The following is a 25,097-nucleotide window of genomic DNA, read 5'->3' on the forward strand; positions in this document are numbered from 1 at the left end:
ATTAAATCAAATTCTTGATTCATATTCTTGCGAAACGCCTTCTAGAGGCTCTCGAAAGTTTTACCCATCCTCAATCTGTATTCATAGAGCGGAATGATAGAGAGACGAGGCGAATGAAGGCGAGTGGACATTCTCGCAGCTGCTTTTTTTCATCAAGAAGCTGTATCGTGCAAAACAAGTTATAGTGCAAATTCCAAACGATTTAGATTATTTTTAAAGCAAAAAAGATTAAATTCCAAACAAAATTTCCGAGTAATTACATTTTATAAACGTTTATAAAATATATATGATTCACGGTATAATATTTTCGTATAATTTATTATTGATAATCTCGTAAGATGTTTACAAATATAAAATGTAAACAATAACAAAAAAATTTTAGAAAATTCAATTGGTAAATGATATATGACAATGATATTGAATAAAATATGTTTATTATATATTTTTGGAGACGACTGGCATGAGACTAGTGATCGGACTTTTAACCGGACACTGCCATCTAAGATTTCATACCATGGGCATCACGGATGATCCAGAGTGCCTGGAGGAGGACTAAACTGCAGTCTACGTTATCTGTAAGTGCCCTAGACTAAGACGAGCGCGGTTTAAACCCCACAACCTGCCTAACGACATTAAATGATTCAAGCCAAACATCCTGATCGGCTTCTCAAAGGACTTTGGCGACGTCAAATGGGGCACATGTGATTAACCACATCAACGACCATGAACTATGAACTATTGTATATTTTTAAATTACGCATATTTTTATTGTACTAAATTGTGTTTAGTTTTTTCTTTCTCTCTTTCTCATTCTCTCTCTCTCTCATTTTATTGCCTTGAGGTGATTATGAACATCCACCTGGCCTTTACTCTAACTGGGAATCTCTCTTTAGGAATATCGTATTTGATTGACGTGTGTTATACGTATCATTGAAATATGTTTTTATTTAAATGTAAACGAACGGAGAAATATTGAAAAAAGTGTTAATTGCATCAAAAATTGTTAACATCCGGACGTCATAATTTCCTCAACATTAATTCTTATTATATTTTATTTAAATTATTTTGTTAGTTTTTTTTTCTATGATAGTATCAACCAGGGCCGGATTAAGCTAGGGGCTTGGGGGGGCTATAACCCCGGGCCCCAGGTCCAAGAGGGCCACATCATTTGGAAATCATTCTATATTTTTTAATGTTTTGATGCCACAAATCTAAAGTATTGATACTATTTTGTGATTTTTTCCGGGTTTCCGAATTCCTTAATGGGGCCCCGTCATTATTTTAGCCCCGGGCCTTATAAATCTTAATCCGGCTCTGGTATCAACGTTCCTCTTCCGATTTTCATTGCACTGCAACGTTGCCATACCACAACTGTAAATACCCTAACATAAATTTATAGGTTATTTTTCAAGTTAATTTAAGCCCCCGTATATTTCTCACTAATATTGAACTGAAGGTGTCGAATATGAAATTTTACTTAGGCACACCTTTTCTCATTTGATTCATATCAAAAATAAATCGATATCTGGAGCGGTTTCAGAAATATGTTAATTTTTATAGAAGCTTGTCAATTTTTTTACAACTTTAAAATTACGAATAGACTGTTGTAAATAGTTATTTGTATACTAAGAACTGAAGTTGCTACTTACTATTTCAGCCGCGGCGTACACAACATTTTTTTAACGACGCATAAAATCCAAAACTTTTTAAATTACACTAAGGAAAGATATATAAATAATAGAGAATTATAAACATCAGGTGGCGTGGATACGAGTAACTCTTCATCGCTGATGTTTTCTTTTTCATTATCGTTCATTGTTATTCATTAATCTAGACAAAACTTCGGAAAAAACAAATAATTTCAGAAAATTAAAAATTTAAGGTTATGCAAGATCATCGAAGTGAAACTGTCAACTGTCAATATTGAAGTGGCTAGAGTCACTCCAGAGCGTTCCTAAAGTGTTTTGCAATACAGAACTGTCATTTTCACTACATGGAACAATCAAAATATTGTTGTTGATATGTTTTAAAAGAATCTGGAAAAAATAGAATAAAAAACAAACCACGAAAACTGTTTTTTCAATAGCACATTCTCTATTTTGAAAACTATATTGGGAATTGAAGTGGTAGTAACTTGGCAAAAGTTTATTTTGGATTGGAATCCTCTGCCTTTTCTTTGCTTTATTTGCACGCACTACATCAACGATTTTCTTCATGGATTTGGAGTTGGAGAGAAAAAAGATGTGGTAGCAAAGTTTTCTTTGGGGGTTTGACCAATAATCAAAACAGCGTTTTACCTAAGAACGAGGAATCACAACCAGAAGCCAAAACTTTTATTTTTTAGTACAGTTCACGAAATAACTGGGAGGTATTGGAGATTAGCTATAAAAGAAAATTTGATTTGATGAGGATTTGATGTAAGAAAACGTGTTTTTTTACATCTTAAATCGTGCTTCATTGGGTAAATAATCGAATGAATAAAATTTGATTTCGATTTGACGTTCAAATAACGTATCTGACATGATAAAACCAGTTACGATTCATCATATTTTCAAGGTTAAATAAAAACAAAAGAACTGATAGAATTGATATACGAGTAGGCGTTAATAACAATTTACGAACAGACGAGTTGATTGCAAAAAAAATGTGGTAATACTGTTTATGAAAAAATAATTTATGGTACCCACTTTTGGATGGTCTTAAGATGATCTATGTATGTAATTATAAATATTGACATTGAAAATTTCAGTTTTTAATGTTTCCTTAAAACATTATATAATTCAAAAGTTAATAAAAAAATTGCACTTGTTGAAATCCGAATATAAATAAAAGTCGACTAATTAGCTACCAAAACATTGAAAAAAATAATATTATGAATATTCATGGTATAAAATAATGAGTGAATTGAAACCATGACCTTGGTTATAGACAACGATATGCAGCCAACTTTTATATGAATTTATTAAAAAATGTTGCAAATAGCGCTCAACTTTTAATATTTATAAAAAGCTCGCATCCGTTGGTGTTGAATAATAAATAAATAAGTCGCAAATCAGAATTAAGTATATACAAAGCGGCCCAAAGTAAAATATCCACAAATAATTTCACTACTTTTCAATAAATCGTGTAAATAACTAAGAAAAAGACATTTTTTTACCAAAAGTCGATTCTATTAATCAATGTAATCTCCTTTAAGAGAAATACAATCATTCCAACGCTTCTCTAACTTCTCGATACCATACTTGTAGAAGAATTTGTCTTTTGCCTCATAATAGGTTTCAATTTCAGCGATTGCTTCTTCATTTGAGCTGAATTTCTTACTAACGAGCATTTTTTTGAGATCAGAGAATAGCCCGAAGTCACTGGCGGCCAAATCTGGATTATACAATGGATTAAGAAGCAATTCAAAGTGTAATTCGTTCAATTTAACCATAGACTAGTGAATCGGTGTTTTTTTCTTCGATATACGAGACCGTTTTTCCCCGATTTTTATATTCAATCGATCCAACAACTCTATGTAGTATTTTTGGAGCTAGTCTGAAGTCTTAACCTTCCCACCTGACTGTTAAACCTTCGGACCTGGTACACCGGCTGCAGTCCACTCGGATAATAACCGTTTTGATTCCGGAATGAAGTGAATCAAAGCCAAAAAAATTATATCGAGTTGCGATGAAGATACACAAAAAAGATTTTCTAAAACACAACCTCCTATTTATTATTTTTTGCGCGCATAAACTTTCTGCTTCGTTCCTCCACTTCTTGCTGCTAACCGAAGGCTTCTTTATATGTTTGAATCTCGTACATGGCATCAGTGATGTCTACATCTTCTTAGATGACAAGTCATTGGTAAATTTCGTTGATTAACTTGATTTTGAGATGGGAGCCAAAACCAAGTGTTTCCATTTAATTCACCAGAGTTTGTTTTGCGACTAAAATACTTAAAGATGTAATAGCTTAGCCAGTTTCTGTTGCTCGTATTTTTAATTATATAATAAAGAGAAAAAAACTAAATTGATATTATATAATATTGTGCAATATTACCTCTTCTCGTAAGTTGTTATTAGTATTTTATAAAATCTTTTGAAAATAAACATAAAAGTTGTAATGATCAAAAATTAATAGCTTGTAAAATGAAATATTTTTATTACGGTCATCAACCTTTCAACCAAGTCATCTTTACTGTCTTTCTTTTTAATTCAAACTATCGCTGATTGCTGTTTGATTATTTATTTATCGGATTGATCAACGTAGACTTCAAATTTTTGCTAATAAATCTAAATAAATCACCTTTCTCTAACGGTTGAAACATTTTTTTTTTGTTCTTCCATTTTTAATCAGATACATAATCACCGTTAAAATGGTAGAGTTATGGAATACATTATGAAAATTTATAGACAAAATGGTAGTCATAAAAATATTTCAAGGTATTGACGTCAATGTGTTATTTCACTATTATATGTGAAAAAATTTACAAAACAAATTAAATAGAACGTTCAATTCGATGGATTCACATTTAAAAATGATATAAACTACCAGATAATAATCGAGAGGTGTCAAATTAGACGAATTCTGATCCTAATTGAATTCAACTTCATCCAATGACGCCTACCAGCGAGTAAAAACGATACGAAACTATCGAATGTAGTATCGATTTTCTTAACGATCGATATTTTCATATGCGTTCAGCAACAGTAACAGTGTCAACCTAACCTATCATTCTAGACGTCAAGACATTTCTCTTTGTGACTGCAATTTTTTTTATTATTAAATTAACATATCAACTTCAAGTATTCCCTTCCCTGGTCCTAATAACAGCTTTCGATCACTTGCAATCAATACATTTCTTTATATGATACGATTTGCGTCCCGCGGTCACCGGGACCCAGTAAGGATCGTAAATGAATTGCGTCCTTTCAAAAACTGTGGTACTAAGAGCTAATTATACTTCCCAGGATTATCGATATCTAAATATCGAATTCTGTTTAACCATTTCTTGGGCTAACTACCATGGATGTGGTTGAATTTGAAGTAATTGATGAAATCTTATAACCTAACCTAACCTAATCTTAGCCTGTAGATACGAAAAGTAGTAAGACCAGGTCAGGTTGACTGTGGGACGTCTGATTGCCGTTTTGAAGTCTGATTTACTAGCCGGTGTAAGATTTTTAGTCCCGCCAATTCATAGCAGCAATTTGGACCGTACGGAATTTGCGAAGGGGGATTGCCCTGCAATAGGATAAAACTAGTATAATGAACGACGTGATTCTCTAAAATTGAACAGTTCGTCGTTCATCCCCCCTGTTCTACCGCCAGTTTTAATAAAAACCAACTCGGTTTTTGCTTCTCCAAACCATCCAGGAATGTCCTTCAAAAACCAAGTTTTCTTTTCGGCAACACTGCTGGAATTTTTCTCCGGGTCTTCTCTAGATTCGTTCTCTTCTATCTCCACCACAAGAAACAACAATATTTCATAAAATTTTAAGATTTTAGAAATTTTAGTTTAGTTTTTCTCAGTTCAAACGCTGCTTGTTTCAGAGAACTTTTAGTACCAAATGCATTACTTTTATCTGCTAAAAACATCCCTGATTGTATGTAGATTACCACTATGATATGGAACGTCAATTAAGACGGCAGAAACCTTGTTATTTTTCACTTTGACTGTATTTCTTGCTTTCAAAATAAATATGAAGCCACCACACGCGTTGGTATCATTGTATGGAGTTTTTTGTGACAATTTACTAGAAAATATTTCCGAATGCATTATCGTCAATTTCAAAATTGTGAAAATTCAATATTAAGGGCGCCTCTGATCCATGTAGCATTTTTCAAGGTCAAATAGATCGTTTGTTAAACAGCGTATTCGTCGTATTCTTATTATTGTCCACCCAAATTTTTTGTGCAATTTCTAACCTAAATAAAATGAACCGTAATCTTAATATACACACATATCTATATAAGTACAACAAAAAAAAAGGGTTTACTTTGTAAATTCCGCCGACAAAAGTTTTTATTGCCGTCTTTTAGAAAATACAGTTGTCATGGAATTTCAGAAGCTGTTTATACCCTTTTTCGAAAATATATAAGAAAAAATACGTGTTTAAATGAAATCTTTTGTAAATATTTGGGCAATATTGGTAAATTTTTCGATGCAAGGATTACTATACCGAAAATAGTGCGAACAGGACAGGATTTAGGCAAAATTATAAAGTCTATAACTAGTAATTAGCTCAAACGACATAATTGAAAAAAAAAACGAATTAGCAAATAAAAAAATCGAATAATTTCATTTAATAAACTTAACGTCAACACTTTTTCGTCCCAATAATCGTTTAATTAACTATTTAATTAATATTATTTGCATTTTCTAATTAGCACTTATTGATTAGATGTAATTATGTGACATTGTCTAATGTTAATGTGAAAATCGTGTTCAATTCTGTAACTAACTGTTTTATTAATAATATCATTCATGTATGTATGTATATAGATATTGGGGTATAATAGGATTCAAAGGATCTTTTCAGGACTTCTGCAACGCTTCACACTTTTGGAGGTTTTGTCCTCCATGTAACAAAATCTCCACGCTGTATTATCTGTTAAGTCTAGTGTCTTCAGGTTTCCATTCAAACACAACCGTCTGAAGAACGGACATGTTTCGTTTTAATACTTTTCGTCAGCGTTGCCAGACTGCCCATTATCAGATCTTTTATCTTTTCTTTCCATTTTTTTTTCTTTTTTTGCCAGTTCCACTGTCCTCAAATCTATTCTAACCTTCTCCAATCATTTTTTTTCTTCGTACTCCTCTTCTTAAAGTTAGAATAACAGGATTTTGGATATTTGGATAAAAAATAACAAGAATATTGTTTATCTTCATTGTTTTCACATCTTCAAATCTTTTTGTATGTTTTTCCGCCGTTTGTCTTTTCCGTATTTTGCTCTTAATCTCCTTTTCCTTAGTTCTGTGGAATATTTCGGAAAATCTTGCCGTTTTCTACATATTTAAACCGTTATTGTTGTTTTTTTTTATTCTATACTAAGATGACCAGAAAGTAGTGTTTGCTTGTGCGTATTGCCAAGGTTCAAAGTTCGGATCAGTAAATTTGTTTCCTCTGATAGATCAGAAAGATTAAAACATCAAAAAACGACATGCTAAAAGCAAAAATTTAAGCAGACAATCGAGATATTGAAAATATTAGCAGAGCATGGGTTTTTCTGAAGATTTCAAAGTTAATCGAGATCATACAGGACCGGTTTTTTGATTGCTTATCTTATGTTAAGCTCAGGATATAATCGGGATAGTTAAAAGAGCTGCAACAATCCTAGAAAAAAATTGACGAATTGGTATAGGAGATACTTTATATTTATTACTAATTCGTGTTAAATTATTGAAGAATTGATTAAAGACGTCACTGAAAGTCATTGAAAGTTCTAATGCCGATTCTGATCATTGTTAAGTTACCTAATAGTTATTTATTGGTCGACTTTCAAATTGCATCATAAATTTTATAGAAATGAATGTACAAGTATCGAAATTTGGAAAAAAAAAAACTAAAACTACAGATTTTTTAAAAAAATATTTTCTTCCGGAAATTCGAGATCTTTTGTTGTTTATATAACCGACGGTAGGTAGAAATATTGCGATAAAACTATAAAATAATAAATAATTATGGTCGAAACTTTACCCTTTTTCATTTTATTACCAACAGAATCGGCTCAAGCCACAAATATGAAATTTGTATACTCAATTCAATCTGTCGCTTGTCCTCAATCATCCAAGATTTCTTTTCACATTACTTTGTTGATATATAATTTGTTTATTAATGCCAATACCTACTTATTTCACATGCAACCCCCTGCATATAATATTTGACAGCCTCAGAAAAGCCACATAATTCATGTACAAATACCTTCAACTGTTTTGGAAATATATTTATCACAAAAATTAACATTGAAAAAAGGAAATTATCTTATCCCACAACTTTACTACCCCATACTAAAATCCTAATAAGTAAAATTAATTATTTATATGAAAAAAAAAACAGACATTAATGTGAATGCAGGAGACGTTCAACACGCTCGCTGCGAACGTCTTGGAAATGTGGCAACGTCCTCGAAAAATCGATAGATATACATGCGGGAGATTTCGTGGGTCCGTACTCTTTTGATGGTCACGTGATTGATCAAAGTTATCGGAAAATATTCGAAGCAAATGGATAACGATCTAATATTCGCGAACATCCGACGTTTCGAGCGTAGCACCCTTTCCGACATCCGAATTTGAAACTCCTCGCGAACAGCTCAGACTTTCCAATTTGAACGCTTCCAATGTACTGCATTTTTTTATGTTTCTGACGGAATGTCTTTAATATGCAATGGTTCCAGAAGAACGCCTTAGCCAATGTCCGGTAGATTCTTCGGGATTTTTCAGTTTCAGGTATCTGTTTCGGGACAGTGCTGATGGTATGACATCCAACATGTTTGGTGTAACAACTAATCTTCTGCTGTTCAAATTTTTAGGTCGTAGATTTGTACATTTACGATAAAGTACACCAGGGTTCGAATATACACCCCTTTTTGTTGTAGCGGGACGAGTGCCTTACAAATAAAACAGTTTTTGGATCTATCACCTTGTATCAATACAATAGATAAAATTCTAAATATTATCATAAAAAATCCTATTTATTTTTTTACAAGACAGTCGTGGAGTCGTTGTAATTTATTCATTGGTTTCTAAATTAGCAAAAAATATATTAACATTACCTACGTACCATCAGAAACGACTTTAATAACAGCTAATTAAAGATAACAGCAATGCCATAAAAACACTAATTAAGAGCTTTGAAGTAATAAACTTTTCTTTTAGTCAAAGATCTCTTTTGCAATGAATACCTTGATTGGTTTCAAGATTCGCACAACTCGACATAATGGTTCTTTAAAAATTATACTTTACAAATGAATGTAGTAAATAGGAAATGGAAGATACTTCCTACAATATCACCTGTATCTATATAGAAGGGTTTTCGTTATTGAATCATGAAGCGGATCGATCTAAGTCAATTAGATCTTAGATATCATTATTATTTGGCAGCCTGCTTCGTCTCTTAGACCTAGACCTACGTCCATCGTGTAGGTGATTGTCTATTGGTTATGTATGCTTCATTCCTGGTACACCATTTTAGTATTCTCTTGGTCCATCTATTTTCTGTTGCCCCAGTTTCATTTTAAATTCATCTCACTCCTTACCTAGACTTCTTCAAAGTCTACTTTTAATGAACATCATCAAACTTTGTATAAGAAACCACTGGTAGTATAGAAACAGCTCTTAAGATATATTAGAGGTTTTGTTAAGATGGAAAGTTGTTTTAAGCTTTTCCATTCACAAAAAACCGATACTTTGGTACGTGTAGCGTTTTCTCGAGGTGTGGTTGGTGCTTTTTTTCGAAAGTGAAATCGACAACAATATAAAAGTCAATTCTGAATAAAATTTGCTTTTGATTGAAACATATAAGCAAAATAAAGCTACCAAAGATATTACTAATATTTTTCCGAGCTTGAAATTGACTTTACCTTTTCGTTTAATTTACAAAAATGATCAAAATTACTTACCCTACTTAGATTTTTATAAACCTAGTCTGGGATGACCTCCAGTCATGGCTTGATATAACGAGTTAACCAGATTTTGATTGTCGATGCATCATCTTGGTCTTATCGCACTCGCACTTCTGAAGTTATATTTATAAAACCTAGTCTCGTCACCAATAATGATGCGTTGGATACTCACCTACAAAGCTAAACATCTTTTGTAACCTCTACTTAGATACTGAATCATCATTTACGGCCTCAAAATATTGGATAATTGAATTTGAACGTAGCCGTTTCAGTTTGAGTGATGAAGAGCGTTCGGGGCGGTTCAAAACTTCTGAAACTAGGCATATCATCCAAAAGCTCACCAAATAATACTGGATGATGTTCAGATTTCCACATTTGCTGTGCAGTGGACATTTTGGACGAACAGCGCATTCAAATGAACTTTTTACTTCGATTTTTAACTGTAAATGTAACTTGGATCCATCTTTAGACTCCTGAGATGAAAAAACATTCAAGAAAGTGGATTGCAAAAAGCAAAAGGACCTCCACAGGGGGGCAATTCGACATTCTGGGATATTCAAATGCAATGCTAGATCTTGGTGTTAAAATTGATACGGAAATAAGCAAATTCTGTTATGAAGTTATGAAGAAGGTAAGCTGATGCAACTCGTGAAGAATCTGGTGGTCTGATGATGCAAAACGCAAAATTTAGTCGATATATCAAATATGTAGTATCAAGACTTGAACAAAACCAGAATCCTACTTCGTTGACCATTAGCAATTAATATTATCCTATTACAATAGATGACGATGATGATAATACTGGTGATTAAGGTTGAAAATCGTTTATTTCTGCACTACAATGAAACTTTGTCTTTGTATTATTGTTTATTTTTTGTTTAATTCTGGTCAAATGTTTTAATTAAACGTTTATAAACCAAAAATTCGTTATTTTCAACGTAAAAACTAAAACTTTTGTGTACTCACGAAAATAATTAACACCGTTAATAGTTATTCTAAAATTACAATCTTTGGATTTTTCGTTTCGGACCACAATTCGCTAGTAATTAGATTATTCAACGTAAATATGATTAAATACTTTATATTTTCTAAATTTTGACTTACAAGTTTTGTATTATATCGTTTTGTGCTCGATATTTTCATTTCTTAAATCGTTTACACACAATTCTTGAACGAATACGTTGGATTCGGCAAAAAATGAACAACAATAAATGTAATGGCTGTCGAGTAATTTGAAATATTTATAACAATACCCAAAGCCATCTTTTTTTTTTGCATCAAAAAAGAGGTATATGGAAATATTCAAAAAGGCATAAATACGTTTACAATGCTTAACGAATCTATAGTGAAACGGAACTAATTGTTATTCCGAAAATGGTAGACAGTACAATAAAATATACACGCCATTTTGAAGATATTTTGGTTACTGTAATAAAAAACAATTTTTATTTGAAAAATATACAATTGTTTAAGATAATTAATACTAAATTAGAATAGAGGCCAGTAATAACATTATCATATTTTGACTATATAAGATTTTTTTTTTAAATCATTATTATGTAAATATTCCTTTCACTGCAATAAAATTCGAAAATTAAAAAATAGAATTATCTAGAAATAACAAAAAATGTTAAGGTTCACCTATTTTCAAACTGCGTTTTGTAAAAAAACAATTTTGGTTAATACTTCGAACAGACATCAGTTTGAAGTACTAGTCAAAAAAGAAGAATTTAGTTCTATGTTCAATTTACCTCATAAACAACCCTCGTATATACCAATTGACAAAATAACGTAAAATAGAATGCAAAGAGAAACTTTCAGGATTACAAAACTATAAATGACAGTTGGACTGTTAATAATTTTACCTCTAGTCCCAGAGCTGGCTACATAAAAGTACTTTTCACAAGTACGTCGATTTTCTTTATTTTTCCGAAGGTTTTCCGACCTGTAAAACTTCAGGCCTTATTACACTACTCTTAGTTAAGACCCCAAAAGTCAAGTAAAAAAGTTTGACGCTTGTACCACGTGAGGTTTTTCGGATGAATTTTCCGGCACTTTCGGTCACTTCTGGCGAGGCTTTTCCGACATCCAAAACTTCAGGCCTTATTACACCGCCACTAGTTGAGAGTTTGGTCTCACTTTCCATAAGGATTCGCTCGTGTACAATATGAAGTTTTCCGGCTGGCTTTTTCATATCCGACTTGTACGGAGTACCAGAAATGCCGTTTGGTGATGTTCTAATTACGGGCCCCCAATTTCCAAGCTCAAACGTTGTGTACCTTATTTCTTATCAAACATTTCGATTGAGATACCTCCCAAATTATATATCAAAAAATCATTGGGTGTTGAACAAGAGTTGTGTGATAGATGATTCACCAATTCGTTGTTTTGACTGTCCAAAAACGTTTTGGTTTGAACTAATATCTTAGAACGCGTATTATCGTGGTGGAAAATGATTCTTCTTCTGATTCGTTTCCCTGATTTTTTACGAACACTTGTGTGTCAAGATGCTTTAAGAAAAAAAGTTAAGTATGCAGAATTTTCTTATTATTATTTTACCTAAAAGGATTTTTAGCGTCTCGCAAGTAAAGCGATGAAAATTTCCTAAACTAACCACGTATATTCAGCTACTGATATTTTGTGTCGTGATTCGCTTTGTTATCGAATTCTATTTTTAATCGTGTCATTTTGAATATAAAATGTCACTTGTAACGTTAATTTTACGAAAACTTTTTACTTTTGTAAATTTATAAACAAAATTTGCCGCCCCTTGAAATCTATCGCCATGGGGTAGTTACAGCCTACTGGTAAATCCACCACTGTTAGAATCGAATAATGTCAGAAATTTTCTAATGAAAATTATTAATGAAAGTTTTTCTTTGTCGACCAGTATATAATTATACACTCAACAGCAAAGAAAAAACTAGACATTTCATATTTTTCTTATTAAAAGCTAATTTTCACCAATGTGTTTGATTTTTTTGGGTATTCTAGTTATTACAAAGGATCCATTGAACTAATTCCTTCAGGAATAGTAAACAAGAAGATAAATAGTCTGAAAATTGATTCACCTGTTGGATCTATTCTGCTGTGCTTTTCGCACATTTAAACAGCCTTTTCAATGGTTATTAGACATGTTTTTGATCCATAAAAACGGTTCTTTCAAATATCGACATAGCCTGAGTTGATGCCTTGGCCAGAGAAGGCCGGAGCTTATGATAGTCGACCATTCCGGGTCTCCGGGAGACTGGTAGCTCCGATAGGACCTCAACTCCTAAAAAGGTATCGAAAAGAAATGCGATTATTTGCCTATCAGTAACCTCATTGAACTTTAGAACAATGAGAATTTGTTTTATTCACGGCTTGATCTATACCATAGTTTGGAGACGACCATGGGGTCGATTTGCTCAATGTACCATTCGTGAATCACGTCCTTTTAAAAGGAGATCAGTTGTGGTATGAGGCTCTGACTGCTCGGAGGTCATCCTTGAGGTTGTGATCCCATTTGCTCTATTTTCTGGTGAGCATTTTAATCCAGGATAATGCTCGTCCGCATTGGAGCAAGCGGGAATCACAGTTCTGGACTGGGATATCAATCCCATAGAGCGTCATCCTCCTCCTAGTGTCTTAAATCAACTCCAAATTGCTCTTCGAGAAGAATGGGATGCTAAGCAGGGGGAGTACGTTCAGAATTTCATTTCTTCGATACCTGATAGGGTAAGAGCCCTTCTACGTAGCAGAGGGAGTAATACCCGCTATTAGAATTACATAAATTGTTTTTCTGGTAAATAATCAATAGAAATAACCTATAAATTAACCAATTATTAGATTAAAATTGTAAGACCAAATTTAGGTTTCTGGTTTTTTTTTTGCTGTTGAGTTTATTAATAAATTTTGTTTTATGATTTAATTTATTCAATTATTTACTAATTTCAATAGAAAAAAATTGGATTCATCAATGCCGGTGGTATATTATTCAACTTTTTAAATGTTGAAAATGAAAAAAGAAAAAGACGTATCAATAAATTAAACTACATCATTTTTTATTGAGAAAGTTGGAAAAAAAAAAGTAAAACACGTTAACGACCAATTTGAAATTCAGTAGCAGTAAAAAAAGAAACTGAAAAAATGATAAGTGTTTACTAATCGAGACCTATTATCTCCAACGGCAGAAAAAAGTGCAAAACCCAAATACAGAAGTCCACAAAAAATATTTTTTGCTATCTAAGCGTGCCGATAAACAGAGAATAAAAAAAAAACAAGTTCACGCGGATTAAAAAAAAAAAGGTCTCTTCACCGTAGCCGAGTTTCAAACTCGATGAGGACGATCCCAAGTCCAGCGCGCTTTTGGGTTCTCGCCCCCCCACCACGCTCCCGTCTAAGTTGAATAGGCAGACGACGACGTTCACTTGTTATATTGTATTACGTAATAGTTACCCCCTCTTTTGGAAATTACCCCCACCCGCCCGTCCGTCTGCTGTGCCGCCGTGGATGATGCTGCCTGTGAGAACGATGCCGACGTTTTTATATGCCATGTTGTTAGTGTACTTTTTACTAGCCATCAGAGCGCTGCTTTTTTCATACCTTTTTGTTTTCGTTTTTTGCCGTCGCGATCTACACGGTAGCAAACTTAACTTAACTCGCCGCCGAAACATATTTAAAGTGCTTTTTTTATTTATATACAATTAACATATATAAATAAATTTTTTATTATTTTTCTTAAACGACAGTGTGATTTTATAAGTGTTTCTCTATGTACTTTCGTTAAGTTTTTATTTTGAACAAAAAGAAAAATACTCAAACTGGAGTCCAGGTTAGATTACCGTACAGGGGGACTGGATTTCCACAATCCCCCGATGCTCCTGGAAAACAACACAAATTACAGCCACCTTCAACGCTCTATCGACACTCTCCGATCCCTCGGAGACCGTTTGGGCGATAGAAACGTCGATCTGAGACTCAACCTTCATCAAGATCGCAACTATGATAGATCGTCACAAATGACGAACGGTTTAGAATTAAACTTGAGTTTAAATCCCGACCGGCTGTTACAGGAGAGAATGCAACAGGAGAGAAGTCTCGAACGCCTGTTGAATGAAAGAACCATGCAAGAACAACGTATGAACCTCGACCACAGTCTTAGTATAGAACGTTTAAATTTAGAGCGAAGTTTAACTCAGAGCTTAGATAGAAATCTCAACATTTCTCAAAACGCCGATAGAAATTACAACGACAGACCGAGTTTGATGAACGATCGCGCTTTGATGGACAGAAATTTAAATTCTTTAGATAGAAATTTGAACAATGAAAGAATGGGGTACACTAATGATAGATTGACCGATAGACTGAGGCTTGACGGCAGTGATATGAGACATAGTGATATTAGTAGAGATTTTAATAGGGACGTGAACGATTTGAAATATAGGGAATATAAAACACACTTGGAGAATTTAAGGTCGGAAAGTTCAAGGTCGTTGGAAAGAGGGAACGACGAGGATCGGGGGACGACGCCCTCCACGCCTCCTACCCCCATATCCGTCGGCGAAAACTTCCAAGAAGAAAAGGTGAGTCTTCTTTATTCGCCCGTAAAATTTTTATATCCAAAAAAAAAAAAACTATTAATAATAAAAATATATAATTCGTTCAGGATATTTTATGAAATAAAAATATATATAATGTGTCCAATTAAGTTATATATTACGAAAAAACTTTTATCAAATTACAAAAAATTATAAATCATATCAAAATGTACATAGTCGTGTCAATAAAATATTTATATATTAATGAATTTATGAATATTTTAATTGCCGTATTATTATATTTGACTCGAATAAATATATCGGTTTAAAATTTTGAATATTTCATCGCAAAATGTACAAGTTTTTAGAATAATAAATCAAAAATTTGAACCAAATTTTACTTAAACTTCAAAACTTCAGTCGAAAAAGTTTCGGGTCCTAAAAACATACAATTTTTGGATATATTACTTTCATCTACACAAAATAATACATTTTTTTTGGTAACAACCACAATTTTGACCTTGAAACTTAATTATTTGAGTTTATTTATGACCTACAACTATTACAAATAAAAAATATGATACAAGCAACATGTCGTATTATACGAAACAATTATATTAATTAACTTCTTCTTTTTTATCTCCTGTCAAACCTCTCAAAATTGTGAGTTAGGTTAAAATTAGTTATAAAATTATAACCTAAAAGTGAAATTAAGGTTAGATTGTTCTTGCCGAAGGAAATCAACTTCTCGTAGCTTTAACCTTATTATTTTTTTAGGGTTATTGAACTGTTGAAATACATAAAAAATTAAAGTCGTTCACAATCGTCAATAATTTGGAAATTATTCAAAATATAACTAAAAAATTTGTTTTGAAAAAAATTTGGGTATTAGTAAAATACTATTTTTTTGTAATTCTATTTACGTTAGATTGTAAATTAAACTAATTTGGTAGTACACAAATTGAGTGACTTGAATCGAATTTCACGATTTTTATTAAAATTCAATTGATTACAACTATATATTCATTTTTTTGGAATCCCTCGTATATAACTGAAAAATTTTAGTAAAATATATGGTTTACACCATGTAGAATTCTAATTTTTTTGTAAAATTGCATAATAATTTGATATTTATACGTAAAAAAAACAAAAAAAAATGTTTATTAAATAATCTAAAAAGTGAGTTTTGATTCGTGCTTTATAATTTGCGATATAAGAACAAAAAATTCATATTTTTTTTTCTTTTTGACACATAAAATGGTTTTCATATAACCAAATATTTTTAAAAACCCAATCGATTTATAAAGAAAAATTAGAAAATGCATTAGATACAAAATAGTTGATAAAAAGATAGTAAAAGGGTTCAAAATAAACCCTATAAATCTGGTACGTAGATATGATTAAGAAATATACAAGGGATATACGAAAATAAAATATATGAAAACAGAATATACGAGAATAAACAAAATTACGAAACTATCAATAATATAAATATAAATAAATGTTATTATTATGAAATGAAGGTAATTAGACAATATTTATTTAGTAATTAAATAATATTAGTTTTAATAATAGTCTGAATAATAAAGAAACTTTTTCAATTATTAAAAAATGTATTTTTTTATCAAATCATTTTTTTTTTGAAATACTACCATATTTTAAATGAATTATCGATATCTATCTAAAATTTATGGAAAAAAATAAAAATAAAAAGTTTTATTTACATCCTACTCTTCAAATTGTAAATTAATTTTTATCATTAGATCGTAATTTCCAAAAATTTTTGTGATTGCCTATAAGCTTATAAAATTTTTTGATCTATCGATCTACAAAACAATAAAAAAATGTTTGGATACGCCTTAAGTACAATGTATTACGTGTACCATAAATTTCTTTTCAATAAATTCCTATTTGCCAACAAAGATTCAATATTTCGTTAAATTTTAATTCCAACAAATTCTTCCCAACTCATTTCACAGGAAATAAGATTGTAGGGCCGTTTAAACTCGTACAAATCGGTGTTTCAACACTTAAATACTCAACACGTTTCGATACCAAGTTATCTGTTTATCTTCAGACGAGTTCTGGTTCTAAACGATGAGTAGAGATCGTTTCTGTTAAGTTTAGCAGATTAACCTTTTGAGATGATCAATCAGTCATCTAGAATTTTCGAAATGAAAATAATTTTCAACAAAAATGCTGAATTTCGCACGGAGGATCTCTACTAATCGCTTAGAACCCTCGTAGAAACCAGAATTCAGCATAGGACGGCAGCGTCTTACAAAGTTTGTAAATATAAATCAAGATCTGGTCGTCTTGGCGTAGAATTATGTGTATTATCCACTATTTTTCACAAGAATGATCTAATAAGTAGTCATATCTTTCACCATGTATCAAATTTTGAAAAATGTCACTTTACCAACTAAAGATCGTTTAATTTGAGATCACCCACCCCGTATATCATATGTTTCTATTTATTAAACTCAGTCTATTAAAGAATTTCTGTATGTTAAGGTTAAGGTGAAATAAAAACACGTCTAAACCAGATCGACATATTTTTTTTGTAAAAAATACCGACTACTATATCATTTTAATAACATTTACAAACCAGAAAGAATAATTATCTCATTTCTCGATACATTTCAAGGTCTTCTAACTCTAAAACAATCTAATCTTGAAATCTTTCGTTTTTAATTAATACATGACTTGTCTGATCGCTTAAAAATTGCCTGGTAATTTAGGAACCTCACATAGGTATTTAACCGTGGGTCGGCCGGTGGACCTGCGGCTATATTTAAAAAAAAATTTAGCTGTCTATCAAAGTTTCAGTGAACGAGGCTGTTCGAATGTAACTAATGTTTCGTCGGAATTTGCATATTTTATATATTTGATCAATGATTAGCAGCTTGACTGAGATTATTGGACTGCAGAGTAGTTGAAAAAAAGACTTTGTATTATACCACGGTTGTCTTAAAAGTTCTACCTCAAATTTAACCCATTTTATATTTCGAAAGTCGTACCATCGTAAAATATTGAGAAGCTGAAACTGAAAACCAACGAGATTATAGAAAAACGTCATCTAATGGTACGGTTGAAGTTTCCGTTCAAATTAAACCTAAAATGCATCGAAACGAACATTTTCCAGACCTTATTGATAGAATTTTGCGTCGATTCATAACCATAGATCCTCCTCTAGAATCCCGAAATGAAAAGACAGTCATGTAAGTGGATTTTAAGGGAAAAAAGTACTTTTCCATAAGGAAAATGCATTTTTGCATACATCGCTGATTACTAAGGCTGAAATTCAAGATGTGTAGACAGGTTTCATCGAAAAAAAAACTGTTTTTCACCTTCTTCTTCGTACCGCTGCAGTCTTGGGACGCATCTATATGAAATTTTGGGGTAACAAAGGCCGTTCATGAATTATTTGCTCTATAGTCTACAAGACGATGCCCAATTCTTCAGCCATATCGCGTACCGTTGTGCGTCGGTCTTCCAAAATGAGTTTTTCTACAATTCTGACGTTTTTAAGTGGCAAGTCCACTTCTGATTATTTTCGGAAGGTCTTGGAGAAACTCTCATCTTCAAATTTCCTCGAATTTTATATCACTTTTGTCCAAAAAACGAATAATGATGATTAACGAAACCCGCATTGGTACATCCTTATCGTTCATGGTTATTAGTATACTAAAAAGCGAGTTTACGCGGTTCCAGCTGTTCTCCAAGCTTCGTAACACACCAATCTAACATCCAGTGCAGCTATTTTCATGTGGAAAATCTCCGTTGTCTTTTATTCTACAAGCTTCTTCTACTTTTTGGAAACATTTTTCTGAATACCATTGTATATTGTACTAAAAAGGTAAAATAAAGCATTTCATCACGTGTTGTACACTGTATTTTCTCTACGAATGCTTCATTGAAGTTTTTCATTCAAGACAGCAATAATAAATCATTTTTTTTTTCATGATTTAAGTAGAATCATCAACAAGAAATTCATACTTACTTATTTCATACATACACTTCATAATTCATATTTAAATAGTAGCTTTCAAGAGAGTAATCGTGTTTTGTATCTTTCCCGACAGTAAACGAGGCATATTTTCAATGTCCGTCGAGGTATATAGCCCGAGAAAAGTAATTTCATCCGAATCGGTTAAAATTAGATACAGCGATTTAGATTATGATTCAAAAGAGAGAAAAAAACGTTATGTTATTAATAATTACGTCGAAAACAAATTAAAAACCAATCAAATTATCAACATATTCACCAAAATATACGTTTAAAAAAATTTAATAATTACTTAACGAACCATCAAAGTGATGCTACGTCAAATGTGCTGCTAATATTTTAAAAATAATACATAGTCATCAAACCGTGTGATCATTACCATCATCAACAGACCACAAAACGAGTACCAAAAGTGTTACAACAAACGAAAACATTATTAATCATATTTTTGTTTGTGGACGAGGAAGAGGATTTACATAATGATTATTTCTTAGAGGGCGACCTTGAATAAAGATCAACCATTACTTTATAATTATTAAAACAGTGGTAACGCCAATATATCAGTTGGTAAATGTATTAGTGACCTTACCGACTAATTATAATGTCTGTAAGTACCACTCGTCTACAGGGTGTTACAAAATTAAACGTTCTTTTAATAGAATACGAAATTATTTTATTTTTTTCTTAATTCGTATTATTAAAACGCAATTTTTTATTAGAAACTGACAAAATTCGTCATAATTACATTTTGAAAATTCATAAATAGGCGAGGAAACCCAGGATTATAATTGTTTATAGAAACTTTTTAACTAGAATTGCAGAATAGTTTATCGAACACGATCAAGAAAATTCCTGCTGTTCCTTCAGATGTCAAAAAGGCTTAATTTAACATGATACAAGATAACTTTAATAATACATACAAATTATTCACATTTTTTGATTAATACATCAAATAAAATAATAAATCAAACCGACGCGTACGCCTCTGGTTTCCCAACACTCAATTTATAACTGCTGACAATATTTTAAAGAGAGGAGAAAGCGAAAAAAAAAATCATTTGTGCTACAATTTTTTTTTCTAACGTTTTCTTTTGTTTTCATCATCTCTTGCTATTATTTTTGTCCCTATAGGGCACTGCAGATTAAATTAGTTTTTGACTACTTTTTTAATCCCCCTCTTTGTATACAGTCCGGTCTTTATTATAATTATAGGGGTTGAAGACTGGTATGTAAAATGTATCGCAATGTATAAAAGGTGAAAGAATCCATCGTTTACGTAACAGTAAGTTGAAAAAGATTCGGTATAATGTCGAAAAATTACGTGAAAAATATTAAAACATTCATCAGTATTGAACAATCTTTATTTTTAAAGTTTCCCGTCGTACAACATCGCATTTTTTCCAGCGAAAATTGTTTACAGCACGCGGAAACATTTTAATGTAAATTGAGGTTCAACCAAAACGTTTTTCTTATTTTTTTTTTCACTTCTAGTTGGTGATAAATCAGGTGTTTTCTTAATAGCAGATTTCCAATGTACATTTCTCTCGATATTATCGTTAATAATATAAGTTTAGGCAAAAATTTTGATTGTTTTAGTGTTTTAAATCCGTTTTTCATTATTTTTATAATCATTAAATTACTTTGTGAGTCCCAAATCCCACGTTACGAGTTTTGTTATGACATGAATTCATCTTCCAATGTAATCACACCAATACGGTTTGTTTATATAATTTTTTCCACTCAATTTTTATAATCTTACAAATTTTGAGCTCGATTGCATAATAATAAATCAGATTTTTATATATTATAGCCATTATAAACAATTAACCTCAAATAGATTAATTTTCTTGAAGACAATTAATTTTTTTAAAAACTATCGCTTATTTTTATTCCAGGAGTTATTAATTTAATTTTTCTTCTATGAGTTATTAATTTAAATAATAATTCAAGGTGTAAAATAGGCAATAGCAAAAATTATGTCATATATTTAATGTTAAATATCAGTCGCGTCATCTGTAAGCGAGTAGCTGAACTATCCACAAGAAATTAATAAAGGAGCTCTACGATTGATTCACTTTTTCCACTTAAACTGACCTTCATTTATTCAAAAACTAAAGTCGCAGAAGGTTATTCATTCCAGCAAGAGTATTTTCTATATTTCGGTTTGTATTTACATTATTTATTCATAGAAAAATGGTTAAAAATATACATTAGTAAAATTACATCGTAGCGTAGGTGTTCGGTTGGTAGTATTGATTCATATTTGACAGTTGACTTTAGAAATATGATTTACAGTATCAGAGTACCTAATTTAACCGTCAAATTACATTACGTTTTTAGAGAGTGACACATAATAATTTCCTTTTCCAATTCAATTCTATGTTAATAAATTATAAACTTTCGTAATATTAATAAGCATAAAAACCAATGTAGTGCTTATGAAAACGATATAAATAGTATTAGATTAAAAAAATAAATACAAAACAGACTAGTTAGGTTAGAAATAAAGATAAAAAATAAGGACTGCGTATAAATGAACAGAAAATGAAATAAAAGGTAATAGTAGGGAAATAAGCTATAAGTTAATATAAAAAGATGGGAATAGGAGGCAGACAATATAAAAAAAACTTTTGATGGATGTTGCAATGTATATATACCATATTTAAAAGTTTCCTTGCGATATTTTTTATCTAATATGATAATAAACTTTCTTTCGTCTATTCTATCTAGTTGAATATAAAGTGATTCCTTTTAGTTTAAAATAGAGTAAGCCACTGTTCCAAAGTAACTATAGTTAGCACCCAACGTCAACCTCTAACCATCATCGACGGCAATGCATTCAACCAGTAGCTAAATTCAAACAAAGAGTTAGAAACTACGTCACATCCGACAGTGACCTTCGAAAATTTCAATAGCGCAGGGTCATGTTCAATGTCTACCTTCATTTCTTATTTACTACACCTACTTAGAAGACAAAAGTTTATTGTGGGTAATTGAAAATTAGATTTGGTACCGTATCCGTAATCAAAATAGTTCGATTTTGCATTGAATATACTCCCACAATTTCTTGTACTCATGTCAAAATTTGGATAAATTCTATACGCACACGTGTATAACAAAATATACGAGGTGTGATGAGAAAATTAATGAAAAAAGTATTGATATATCGAGAAATGTTTACGTTAATAGTTATTCATTTTTTTAAGGTTATGGTTCCACTTGTAAATCTACATTCTATTTGTAAAAAGTCTTCCATAGACCATAGATCGATTTTTATATAACTTTTTGAAGAATTACGGCTGTCTGCGGAAACTGGGGTTTTCGTTTTGAGTGGTTGGCGGTCCTGCTTGTGTCATTCTGTGCTGTCATTTTGACTTACGTTAATTTGATAAATCTTTTTATTTAAGTTACTTTTGAGTTACTGATACTAACAAAGCGGCATAACAAAAAAATGAATGAAGGACTGGGGGTTATTACCGTGGAAAATGGATCGTACCATCTGAAAACAACAAAATAACAAACCTTTGTTAAAGTTACTGTAGGGGTTCACGTATTTTTTGGTAGCAACAAAACCAAAGATCAAGTTAACATCGAATAAGATATTTCAATCATTATCTTCAGACTAATGTAACAAAAAACGATTTTAAACTATCTATAATTGCAGTTAAACATTTTTAAATTCCTAACCTAACTACTGGTCCAAACTTAAACCCTATATATGTAATTTATAAATATATTCATTTTTCTTTTATTAATAATTCATGAGCCATGGATAATTGAGTTTAAATTGCGTAAAATTAAATCACTGATATATATTATGCATTTCGGCGTAAACTTAATCAATCGTGTAAAAAATACAAAATCAGAGATTATACATTTCGGTAAAGACCTTTAGGTGTGAACCTAGCATAACAAAAACAGTTTAAAAGCGACTATCAATTAGACAGTTATAATATATACATAAATAGATTAGAGACTAACTGACCTGCGCCAAAAATAGATAGGATGTAACAGATTTAATTGCTACAGATATAAATCTTCAATTCGGCTATAAATACGTTTATTTGAATATGAATAAACAATTTTTTCAACTTAATATAAAGTCATATTTCGTTCGTCCGACATTATACTATATTTTTAATTAATCATATCAGGGCATCAATCAAATAGAAATAATTGATTCAAGATTTCGTTTGACGATGTACGACTTTAATTTACGAGGGTTACTCAAATATTACACTGGATTTTAGACTGATCTGTTATGAAACATTTTCGCGGCGCTGTTTTTGTTCCACTGTGAACAAATGCGGCATCCATCTTGTCCACAGCTTTCTCATGTACAAATTTTCATAAAAATTACTACAAGCTGTAGAAGTATAAGCAATTCGGCAACGTTTTCCTCTGTACGCTCTTTCCATTCCATTTCTAATTCTAAGGTCTCGGTCTGTCTAATCCTTGGACTTTTACTCAGGTATGTTTAAGAGGATTATCTCAGGTCTAGCTTCTAAAGACACTCTTTAATTCGCGCTTTTGAAAACGGCAGTTTTGATCATGTTCCAAATATTAGCGGCTGAAGAATGTTAAAGATAAGTGAGGTCAGTGACAGCAGCACGTCAAGTTGCCCTAATCTGCTGAAGAAATGTGTTTCGAAATTCAAAATTACTTGTACGATAGATAAGAGATAAAGCAATTTGAAATCAAAACTACACACTTTTCAAAAATTCAAGATATAATGTACCAGTTTCTTTAGAATTCTTTGTAAACAAAATTTTCTTTTTGAACAAAGTTGCAACGTTGTCGTTGTTTGTTCAAATGTTTCCAATTCAAAAACATGTTTATTGTTTTTACTCTGTCCTGCTCGATATTTTACTGTTGATAACGAAGGATCAGTCTCACCCAGAGTAGAATCTAGTTCAGCTTTTATATTTGTTAGGATAAGGCCTTTCAAATAAAAGATTGTATTAACTAAGTCAGGACAGGTATTTTTGGGACCATCCTGGTAAATTTCTGTAGGTAATTTACCATCTCGAATCCTAGTTTCTAAAGTATATAGTTTAGTTGGGCAATACCACATTTTCTGAGCTAGTTTCAGGTCCGATTTTATACGAAAATAAATAAACAAATGTTGTCGCACGACACTAACACCATCTATATTATTTGTGCTGTACATCGATTTGTAACAGAAATGTCACATGGCGCTGCAAAGAGGATTATCATCAAATATTTTTATAAATAATGGTATACGAAAGTTCTAAGTTGATTTTTGTTCGTATTTATACCGCCAGACGGTTTAGGTTTGCGTGACGATCCCGATAAATTGTTAATTATCTCTTACTATATTTGTAAAATATTTTAATCGGGTGAGAATCTACTATATGCACACGTAACTACGAAGCATGCGGGGCTAAAAACTATCAAGGTTATTTTATTTTTTCCTCACGATATATTGCATTCGAATTAACAACACTCAGTAGAAATACGTTGTGTAGGAGAAAGAATCTCGATTGTTGATTAAATATTAAACAATTTAAAAGAAAAACGATGAAAAGTTACGTAAATAATATGATTTTTTGAGAGGTGACAAACGAAAAGGTATTTTTCGAATTAATTGGAAAACTTAAACTTCCTTCGTATATAATCACGGAAGGTTTGTTTTAAATGAATTTTTATAATCATAATTACGATTAACAGATATGATTAAATTCGTTCATTGATGTAGTTCATTCTTTTAGCTGTGTCATAAGTGAAAGCAATGAAAATAAGGTTATAGTTTATAAATTAAAAGATTTCTATAAATAATATATATATTATAAAATGGTTGATAATATTTACACTATTAAAACGATTAAACCAACGCAGTATTATCGTTCCCTTCAATAATGTCATAACCATACAAGAGTTCCATATTTATAGCACTCCATACCAAAAAATCGACTCAAATCGCAACCTCCATTCTTTTT

The 25,097-nt window shown here is 31.5% G+C and overlaps 2 protein-coding genes across 5 annotated transcripts in view; both read left to right on the plus strand.

Annotated features, from left to right (window-relative positions):
* LOC130450425 (zinc finger protein rotund-like) overlaps positions 1–25,097 on the plus strand; it is a 177,817-nt gene that overhangs the window by 141,402 nt on the left and 11,318 nt on the right. The window lies entirely within an intron of this gene.
* On the plus strand, positions 13,787–15,646 carry LOC130450445 (putative uncharacterized protein DDB_G0293878). The gene has a single exon (XM_056788822.1). It carries the CDS (start codon positions 14,466–14,468, stop codon positions 15,342–15,344), a length of 879 nt encoding a protein of 292 aa, XP_056644800.1. The 5' UTR covers positions 13,787–14,465; the 3' UTR covers positions 15,345–15,646.

This window comes from Diorhabda sublineata, chromosome 1 (assembly GCF_026230105.1).
Source record: "Diorhabda sublineata isolate icDioSubl1.1 chromosome 1, icDioSubl1.1, whole genome shotgun sequence".
Lineage (NCBI taxonomy): Eukaryota > Metazoa > Arthropoda > Insecta > Coleoptera > Chrysomelidae > Diorhabda > Diorhabda sublineata.